Source organism: Myotis lucifugus, unplaced genomic scaffold (assembly GCF_000147115.1).
Source record: "Myotis lucifugus unplaced genomic scaffold, Myoluc2.0 scaffold_5315, whole genome shotgun sequence".
NCBI classification, from domain to species: domain Eukaryota; kingdom Metazoa; phylum Chordata; class Mammalia; order Chiroptera; family Vespertilionidae; genus Myotis; species Myotis lucifugus.
Window position 1 is genome coordinate 1 of NW_005876363.1, and position 10,126 is coordinate 10,126.

Sequence of the window (10,126 nt, forward strand, 5' to 3'; positions counted from 1 at the left end):
GTCCTGGACTTGGCTGAGAGAGTAGCTTCACTCTGCTTTCTACCATCTGTTGGGCTCAGTGTACTTCTCAGCTGACCCATGTTGGCACCTCAGTCCCTTCCATAGCCTTTCTTTTCTTCTTTTTTCCGCTTTTTTGTCATCGGGGCAACTCTAAGTCTTTGGAACGATGGGACAAGGAGCTTCTCTGGGTCCATTGTGGTGACGCACGTAATGCATTTACTCAATCCAAAGCAGGCATTAAAAAGAAAAACCCCAAATGCTCTCTTGTATCCATTTTAAGAGTAGGATTGGCACTTTCCGCTATTACCTGAGTCCTGATCTATCACCCCAGGGAGAGCTTTCCAATCCTGCACTTTTCCAGGGGGAAAGGCTGCAGTGGGGTTAAGGATAAGGCTCCTTGGGCCTACCTTCTCCCATGCCTCTACATTTACCTTTCCGGCACCTTTCCTTCCTCAGAAAAGCATGGACATACTTCTTGCATAAAACATTCCGTCTGACTGGGAGTAACCTTAACTCCTCTGCTAGCAAGCATATGTGTTAAAAGATCAATACAGAGTCTTTTTTCTTTAGACTCAGTATGGCACATCTTCTTAATCTAAAGATCAATACAGAGTCTTCTTTCTTTGGACTCAGTATGGCACATCTTTTCAATCTAAGTTCTGTACTATCCACCTTCTTACCCTACTTATCCTCTATAGGGGGGTCTGTAGCACCCTGGTGGAGTCCTATCCATCCCGAGTGTGGGGGTTCTCAATGGGGGTGGGGGCTTACCTAGGGGAATCCTGTTTCAGGGGTTCCCAAAGGTGTGGACGGAGTTGGCAAAGACTATCCACCCTCTTTCTACGGTGGAGTCCTATCCGTCCCGAGAGTGGGGCTTACCTAGGGGAATGGGGGCTTACCTAAGGGTCCCTGTTCGGGCGCCATATGCTGGGGTCCAACCCCAGCAGGTCCAGGGGTCCCCAAAGGTGTGGACGGAGTCGGCGATGAAGGAATGACATGAAGGCAGAGTTCAGTTGATCAGCATAGCCAAGCCAGGATCTCTAGCCAGGAACTCCAGCCAAGTTCTGGTCGGGATCTCCAGCCAGGTTCTGTGTCCATGTTCTCTCGCTAGGTTCTCCAGCCAGGTTCAGTCCAGGTTCTTTTGCCATGTTCTGTCTAGGTTCTCCAGTGAAGTTCTGTAGCCAGGTTCTGTCCAGGATCTTTTGCCATGTTCTCTGGCTAGGTTCTGGTTAGGATCTGATGAGGTTCTGATGAGGAGCTGATGAGGAGCTGATGAGGATCTGATGAGGATCTGATGTTTATTGTCTTGTTACATCCGTATTTATACCAGCCGATTTTAATCCTGTCAATTTCTATTACAAAGGTTAGGGCGTTTCTTATCTCCATTCCAGGGAGTAAAGATTATGTAGCTTAACTACCCGCCTGGCACTTAATTAAGGGGTTGTATCCCCTCCCTAACCTCAGGGAAAGATCCCCACCTGGAGAAACAACCTTTCTCGGAGAGGTGACCTTGGTCAAAACACATGGCACTAAGGAGTATGCCATATACGTCAGGTACCTTGAAACATATGCTGTGCAGATGTTTCTTCTCTGCAGCAAGGATGGACCGGCTCCCAGCAAATTCCCCCTTTTTTATTTTTTAAATGATAGCGTATGTAAATCAGCGGCCACCTCTCGGATTGGGTTGTTGGCAAGCAATGATAGCGAGCATAGCTATAAACATAGTGGATGGAGCGTACAAGGAGCCCCGTTCCTGTAGAAGGTTGCCGGCCTCTTCAGTCAAGGGATTTCAGCTGTCCTCAAGTTGTTGGTTTGATTGTCCTTGTTGATCTGGCTACGGGCAGCATCATTGGTGGTGGGCTTCCCGAAGTCTCAGCGAGTTGAAGGGCTGCATCAAAGGGTCCATCAGAGCAGTGCTTGATGGTGGTATCAGTGTCCGGGGAGGAATCAGCTGTGCCCTCTGGGTCCGCCGATATGGATAATACCAGGGAGGAGGAGGATGAGGCGGAGACGGAGGGTGGTGTGACATAAGGTCGGATTAGATGGTCTGGAATCCACACAGGTGAGTCTGCGTCCTGTGGAAATATACAAGCATCTCCTCTCCCCCAGGTTAAAAGTACATCAGGTCTCTTCCAGGCTCCTGTAAGTAAGTCTTTCCATTTGACGAAATAAGTGAGTTTCTGCTAAATGAAAGTTTCTTTTGCCGATTTACTCAGAGTCCTCGGACCTGGCTGAGAGAGTAGCTTCCACTTCTTGCTTTTCTACCATCTGTTGGGCCTCAGTTGTTAACTTCTTCAGCTGACCCCATGTTGGCACCTCAGTCCCTTGCATAGCCTTTCTTTTCTTCTTTTTTCCACTTTTCTGTCATCGGAGCAACTCTAAGTCTTTGGAACGATGGGACAAGGAGCTCCTCTGGGTCCATTGTGGTGACGCACGTAATGCATTTACTCAATCCAAGGCAGGCATTAAAAAGAAAAACCCCAAATGCTCTCTTGTATCCATTTTAAGAGTAGGATTGGCACTTTCCGCTATTACCTGAGTCCTGATCTATCACCCCAGGGAGAGCTTTCCAATCCTGCACTTTTCTGGGGTGGAAAGGCTGCAGTGGGGTTAAGGATAAGGCTCCTTGGGCCTACCTTCTCCCATGCATCTACATTTACCTTTCCTTCCTCAGAAAAGCATGGACATACTTCTTGTATAAAACATTCCGTCTGACTGGGAGTAACCTTAACTCCTCTGCTAGCAAGCATATGTGTTAAAAGATCAATACAGAGTCTTTTTTCTTTAGACTCAGTATGGCACATCTTCTTAATCTAAAGATCAATACAGAGTCTCCTTTCTTTGGACTCAGTATGGCACAACTTCTCAATCTAAGTTCTGTACTATCCACCTTCTTACCCTACTTATCCTCTATAGGGGGGTCTGTAGCACCCTGGTGGAGTCCTATCCGTCCCGAGTGTGGGGGTTCTCAATGGGGGTGGGGGCTTACCTAGGGGAATCCTGTTTCAGGGGTTCCCAAAGGTGTGGACGGAGTCGGCAAAGACTATCCACCCTCTTCCTAAGGTGGAGTCCTATCCGTCCCGAGTGCGGGGGGGCTTACCTAGGGGTCCCTGTTCGGGCGCCAGATGCTGGGGTCCAGCCCCAGCGGGTCCAGGGGTCCCCAAAGGTGTGGACGGAGTCGGCGAATAAGGAATGGCGAAGTTCTGGCTAGGATCTCCAGCGAAGTTCTGGTCAGGATCTCCAACCAAGTTCTGGTGCCATGTTCTCTCGCTAGGTTCTCCAGCCAGGTTCTCCAGGTTCTCCAGCCAGGTTCAGTCACCAGGTTCTTTAGCCAGGTTCTATCCAGGTTCTTTTGCCATGTTCTGTCTAGGTTCTCCAGTGAAGTTCTGTAGCCAGGTTCTGTCCAGGATCTTTTGCCATGTTCTCTGGCTAGGTTCTGGTTAGGAGCTGATGAGGATCTGATGAGGAGCTGATGAGGAGCTGATGAGGAGCTGATGTGGATCTGATGAGGAGCTGATGAAGATGTGATGAGGATCTGATGAGGTTGTGTTGTTACATCCGTATTCATACCAGCCGATTTTAATCCTGTCAATTTCTATTACAAAGGTTAGGGCGTTTCTTATCTCCATTCCAGGGAGTAAAGATTATGTAGCTTAAGCGTGATTGTTCTTAGTTAAAGTGACTAACTACCCACCTGGCACTTAGTCAAGGGGTTTTATCTCCTCCCTAACCTCAGGGAAAAATCCCCACCTGGGGAAACAACCTTTCTCAGAGAGGTGACCTTGGTTAAAACATAGCGCCAAGAAGGTGAGAAAGCATATTAAGAACAGTATGCCATATATGCCAGGTCCCTTGAAACAGCAAGGATGGACCGGCTTCTGGCAATTCCTGGGACCTGAGCTGGGCCTGGGACCTGAGGGAGAGCCGCAGATCCCTGCCATGCAGTGGCTGGGGATTGTGGTCCAGCCTGACCTGCAGCTCCTCTTCTTGGCAACACATGTGTCCAGTCAGCGAGCACGGGGGCGCTCCCTCAGGGTTGTGTGCACTTCTGCAGCTTTAAGAATGGCTCGCTCATGAGAGAGAAGATCCGCGACGAGTCGGCTTCCGGTTCCTGGAGCGAGTTCTCGAAGGCGCTGCGGTCCACGGAGATGGGGAATGGCGGAAGCTTGGGTAGGCTGTTGGGTGCTGCGCAGGCCAGGCCCGGGGAGGGGCAGCAGCTGCCTGTGGAAGGGGCAGGGCCTGGCGCCCCGTGAGTAGGGGGAGAGGAGGGCCAGGGAGAGGCCCAGGAGAGTCCTGTGTGTCTACATTTGTGCTCCATGGGCCTGACAGCTGGTCTGAGACCCTGTGTTCTGAGTGGAAGATGGGGCCATCGCTGCATCTCCTGCCCCCTCAGAGCGCCTGGTGGCAGCCTCAGAGGTGGCAGCCACAGTGCCTGCTCCCTTCTGGTGCATCCTGTGCACAGCTTTCTGCTGCAGGCACCAGGTCCTGTTAGGAAAAGTGCCCAGCGTCTGGAACAGGCCTCTCAGCAGGGAGGGGGCGTGGGCAGGTATTTCAGGGCTAGTGGGCAGCTGCCCGTGGCCCGGCTGCCAGGTGAGCGTAGGGAGAGCTGTCTAAGGAAACGTGTTGAGGCCTTTCCGGATGCCCTCTGTCCTGCCGGAGGGCCAGGGACTGAGAGTATTCGTGGATGTCCTCCCGTGGGTGAGTGGGGCCCAGCGACAGAGATGTGGGGTCGCTGCACCCGCCCTTTTTCTAAGTCTTGAGACGCCCACCTTTTGTTTTTGATCGCTGACAGCAAATCTCTTCCTGGTCTGTTTCAGGTTTTTATTTTGACGTCAAGGAGATCACCCCTGAAATGATCGGGCGGCATAGGTTTAGCCCAGAAAACCGTGAGGTATGTGCTACGTGTATTGGAGCTGCATCGGCTCCATTTCTGAGTATTACATTTAACAGTTACCTATGAAATGATGCTACTTTTAGGGGCTCCATTCATTCACTCATCCATCGATAAAACAAACGTTTTTGAGCCTCTGGCCGGGTAGCTCAGTTGGTTAGAGAGTCGTCCCGATACGCCAAGGTTTCGGGTTTGATCCCTGGTCAGGGCACATACAAGAATCAACCAATGAATGCATGGATAACTGAAACAACAAATCGAGGTCTCTCTCTCTCTCTCTCTCTTTCTCTCTCTCTCCTCTCCCCCCCCCCCTTGCTCTTTCCCCCTCTCCCTCCCTTACTCTCTCTCTCAAATCAATTAAAATAATTTATTTTGATGTGCCAGGGTACATGCTTGATGTGGGGAGTCAGCAGCTATGCCTGAGCTCCTTTGGAGGCCTGAGTCCTGCGTTCCGAGTCTGGGTCATTGGTTAACATGCTAACACACACATGAGTGGACAGTGAGAGCTCCTCACTCCCTGCTCGCTGTCTCCTGGACACAGGTCCCAGCGTTCCCCGCGGATGTGGAGATCCGAGCACTGATTGAAGGACAGTTCATGGCCAAGAGGATTCATGCCGAGGGCCTGGGCTATCGAGTCCGTAAGTGAGCGGTGGCGGGCTGTGTTCTGGGGCGGGAGCCGGGGTCTCGCTCGCACCGCGGGGCTGGAGGTCCTGTTCAGCCATCAGACATGGCCTGGCGGGGTCTGTCTGTTAAGGCTCCATCGCAGGGGCCTCAGGCAGGAGAGAAGAGGAGCCTGACCCTGGTGGGGCCTGAAAATGAGGTGACTAGCTCTTGTGGGCAGCCTACACGAGGGGACAGGCGTTCCTGTTTGTCCGCTCTGTCCCCTGTAGCCTCATCTCCAGGCCAGGAGCTATAGGACTTGACGATCTTTCTTTCTTTTTTAAGTATATTTTTATTGATTTCAGAGAGGAAGGGAGGGGAAGAGAGAGAGAGAAACAGTAATGATGAGAGAGAATCATTGATTGGCTGCCTCCTGCACGACGCCCACTGGCGATTGGGCCCGCAACCAGGGTAGTGACCTGACCGGGGAATCGAACCGTGACTTCCTGGTTCATAGATAGATGCTCAATCACTGAGCCACACCGGCCGGGCTCGGCAATCTTTCTGTAACCCTAAACTCCAACCTGCAAACTGAATGTCTCAAGACCTGGGCCCTGAGGACATGGGCACGCAGGTGGGATAGGTCTGGGTTGAGGCCATGGCTGGACCTTGACCTCCATCTCGCCTGCCAGCTCCCACCTCCCTGGAGGCACAGTTCTGGGCATTTCAGTTCGGATAGGGAGGAGCGGGGTGTGGAGCCACTGTCCACACTGAGAGGTCTGGAACGGAGCGGCAGAACCAGGGCTCGGGGAGCCCATGGGGGAGAAGGGGGTTTCTAAGAACTCGAGCTATGGAATGGGCAGCTTTAGGAGGTGAGTGAGTCCCCCGGACTGATGGCGTTGGTATGGTCTGGGGGTTTTGCAAGGAAACCAGGATCCTAACATGTATTTGTCCCTCTGGGCAGCAGTTGTTGTCACTAGAGAAGGTAGAAAACTGAAGCCCCTTCGCTTGATGGCCTTCTCCGGGTACTTTCATGGGCAGTCTAAGTTCTAGGCAGCACGTGTTATGCTTTTGAACCCACCAAGTAAGCGGATATTAAAAAATAAGCTTCAGGGAGACCTTTTGAAGACCTGTTAGGCAGCACCTACTAAGCTACAGGCACAGCCCTCGGCGGACGTGTGTCAGAAGTATGTACGCGTGTTCTCCAAAGACGTGCCAGAGACCACGCATCAGGGCTCTGTGCTTGACGCCCCACATGGGAAACAACCCAATACCCGTTGATGACAGCCAGGATCCGTGCCTTGTGGGTGTTCCCACAACGTGATAGTACACACAGAAATGAAAAGGGCCTGGCCTCAACCGCATGGGACAGAATCGATCTCACCAATGGAAGTCTGAGCAAAAGAAGCCAAACCCAAATACATGTGGCAGGATTCCGTGTACACCAAATTCGAGAGCAGACACAGCTGTTTGCTATGGTTGGAAGGGTTCTCTAGCTGTCAGGAGGGGCAGCTGGGTGTGCAGGGAGAGGCAGCGAGCGCAGGGAGGTCCTCCTGGGCTCAGGAAGGTAATGTGATCAAGCCATCATTCCCAGCCTTTAAAGCATTTCCTGTGCAAAACAGCATAAAGTTACTTATCCTCTTAGCAAGCCTAAAAGCACAATCAAACCTGTTCGCCAGCTCTGCTGGGTTCCTCTCCAACAGGATCATGTAAATGAATGAGCTTGCTCCCCCTACACACACACCTACACCCCCCCCCACACCCTCCCAACTCCCCCCACAGCACTAAGAGGCGTCATCTTCCAGCTGCTGTGTGGATGGACCCGCTTGGGTTCCTTCTTGATCAGCCCTAATCTTGTTAAATAGTGTTTAAGGAGAATAAAGAGGCACTTGATGTAGGGCTGGTGGTCATGATGATAATAGCTCCTAACATTTATTAAGCACCTACTGTGTGCCCAGCCTGGTTCTAAGCACTCATTCCTTATTAACAGCAGCGCTCCGAGGTAGGTGCTGGTAGTACTCCCACTCCCCAAAGTAGGAAACGTGTTAAGTCGCTTGCTTAACACGTTGAGGCTGGCAGAGCTTCTGAACCAAGCTTCTGGCTCTAGACTCTTGGTTCTTTTTTAAAAATTTTTATTGATTTCAGAGAGGAAGGGAGAGGGAGAGAGAGAGAGAAAAACATCAATGATGAGAGAGAATCATTGATCGCTGCCTCCTGCATGCCCCCTACTGGGGATTGAGCCCACAACCTGGTCATGTGCCCTTGACTGGAATCGAACCTGGGACCCTTCAGTTCGTAGGCCGATGCTCTATCCACTGAGCCAAACCAGCTAGGGCCAGACTCTGAGTTCTTAACTACTGGCTACAGATGCTTTATTTAAAGAACCATTGCTCTCTTGATGTTTAGACACTGACAGACATGCACCCATCTGCACTGGGCTAACACCATGGTCCCTTTCAGCTTATGTTTCTGTGTATATATTCATTTTGTTGAGGTTGGTTTGTAAAAGCAATCAAACCTTATCTTAGCAAGTTTGGAAAGTAAAGAAAACTACTTAGAATCCCCTCTTCCAGCCCCTTGTACCACCTGGAAGTTCTTCCAGTCTTCTTGACGGGCTTATTTCTATCTTGCTATAGTCCTATTAGTATTTCCTTTGTGCATGCAATCCCTGAAGTTTATCAAAAGCCTTCTTCATGGTGCTTTCCCTGCAGTCAGGCAGAGAGGCTATTTTTGTTTCGTTTTTAATATATTTCTGTTGATTTCAGAGAGGGAGAGAGAGAGAGAGAGAGAAACACCAATGATGAGAGAGAATCCATCAGTCAGCATGAGCCCTGACCAGGAATCAAACCGTTCATGGTTCATGGGTCGATGCTCAATCACTGAGCCATACCGGCCGGGCAGCACACAAGTCTTAAAGAGAATGCTTCTAGATGTTTCTGTTAAGAATGATGTCTGTTGTACATTTTGGACATATGGCCTTCATCCATTTAATTAAGGTCCCTTCTTTCTTGTTTTGTTGAGAGATTGTTAATAATTAAAAGAAAAAGAAGATATTAAGAGGTGGGTGGGGCAGCAGCCGCACAAGCCGATTATAGGGGACAGAACTAGCTTCGAGTCTCTCCCCCCATCCTCTGTGATAAGCAAGAAGCAATGGCTGACACAAGCCCTTTGTGGCTGAAGAACTCTGGGAAACCGCCAGTCATTTTTTTTCTTTCTCCTTGCAGTGCCCAAGACAAAGATTTTGGCCACTGGAGGGGCATCTCACAACAGAGATATACTACAAGTAAGTGTTGAAAGGATCTCTCCCATATCTATTCATTCTTTTTAAAAAATTGTTGTTGTTTTTAAAAATTGATTTCAGAGAAGAAGGGAGAGAGAGAGAAACATCAATGATGAGAGAGAATCATGGATTGGCTGCCTCTTGCATGCCCCCTTACTGGGGCCCGCAACCCAGATATGTGCCCTGACTGGGAATCGAACCGTGACCTCCTGGTTCAATAGGTTGACGCTCAACCATCCAGCCACACCGGCCGGGTCCATGTCTGTTACTTCTAAGAGCCAGACATTCAGCAGGAGGAATGCCTGTTCCCACTCCTTCCCTCCCAGGAAGCCAGATCTGCTACCTTGCAGCTTACACTGTGAGCAGGTTGTCTTAGACTCGGGAAATCCGCTGCCCTGTGTAACTCCACTCTCTGATCCCAGCACCGGCCTCTGTACCACACGTCAAACCTGACATCAGATGCCAGTGTTCTTGCCTTCCCAAAAGCTCTGCCTTCCAGTGTAAAGATCTCTGATTTCTCAACCATTCCTCTTATAATACAGTTGCCGGACTTGGTCACGGTCTTTCTGATCCTCCACTATGCTAAAAATATGTGACCAAAATTGGAATCAACCTGCAGATGTCTGATAATCAGGCTGTTATACCTTGGGGCTGAGTATTTTGGGATGTAGCCTGAGGCTGCCTTAGCTGTTTGAATAACTGCATTGACTCTTGACTTGTAATATACCTGCCTTAGGTAAGATTCTCTAGAAGCAGAGTCTGAAATGGGCATTTCCTATAAAGTGATGTGTTGAGAGAGTTCTCCTGGGAGAGGGGGTGGGAGATGCACGCAGGACAGAAGGGCAAGCAAGGATGTGCTTTTGGCTGGCGTCGGCTTCAGCTCCATCCCGTGGGGAGATCTGGAACAGGAACTCTACCGCAGACTTGTTTTCATCTTGGGGTAAGGGGGCCACCTGGCCATCCTGGGAAGGTAGAAATAACTCCTGTGAGAGGCAGCCTGTGTTCAGCAGGGAGTAGTTCTTCTTTTGCTTTTAAATATATTTTATTGATTTTTTACAGAGAGGAAGGGAGAGGAATAGAGAGTTAGAAACATCGATGAGTGCCGAAACCGGTTTGGCTCAGTGGATAGAGCGTCTGCCTGCGGACTGAGGGGTCCCAGGTTCGATTCTGGTCAAGGGCATGTACCTGGGTTGCGGGCACATCCCCAGTGGGAGATGTGCAGGAGGCAGCTGATCGATGTTTCTCTCTCATCGATGTTTCTAACTCTCTGTCTCTCTCCCTTCCTCTCTGTAAAAAATCAATAAAATATATTTTAAAAAAAAGAAACATCGATGAGAGAGAAACATCGATCAGCT

The 10,126-nt window shown here is 50.2% G+C and overlaps 1 protein-coding gene across 1 annotated transcript; it reads left to right on the top strand.

Annotated features, from left to right (window-relative positions):
* Positions 1–4,059: 4,059 nt before the first annotated feature.
* Positions 4,060–8,774, top strand: LOC102423778 (xylulose kinase-like; the record flags this gene model as incomplete). The annotated part of the gene is made up of 4 exons (XM_006109053.3): positions 4,060–4,170; positions 4,818–4,891; positions 5,433–5,529; positions 8,716–8,774. Coding segments are annotated over exons 1-4 (327 nt in total), but the record flags the coding sequence as incomplete, so codon positions are not given.
* Between the last annotated feature and the right edge of the window lie 1,352 nt (positions 8,775–10,126).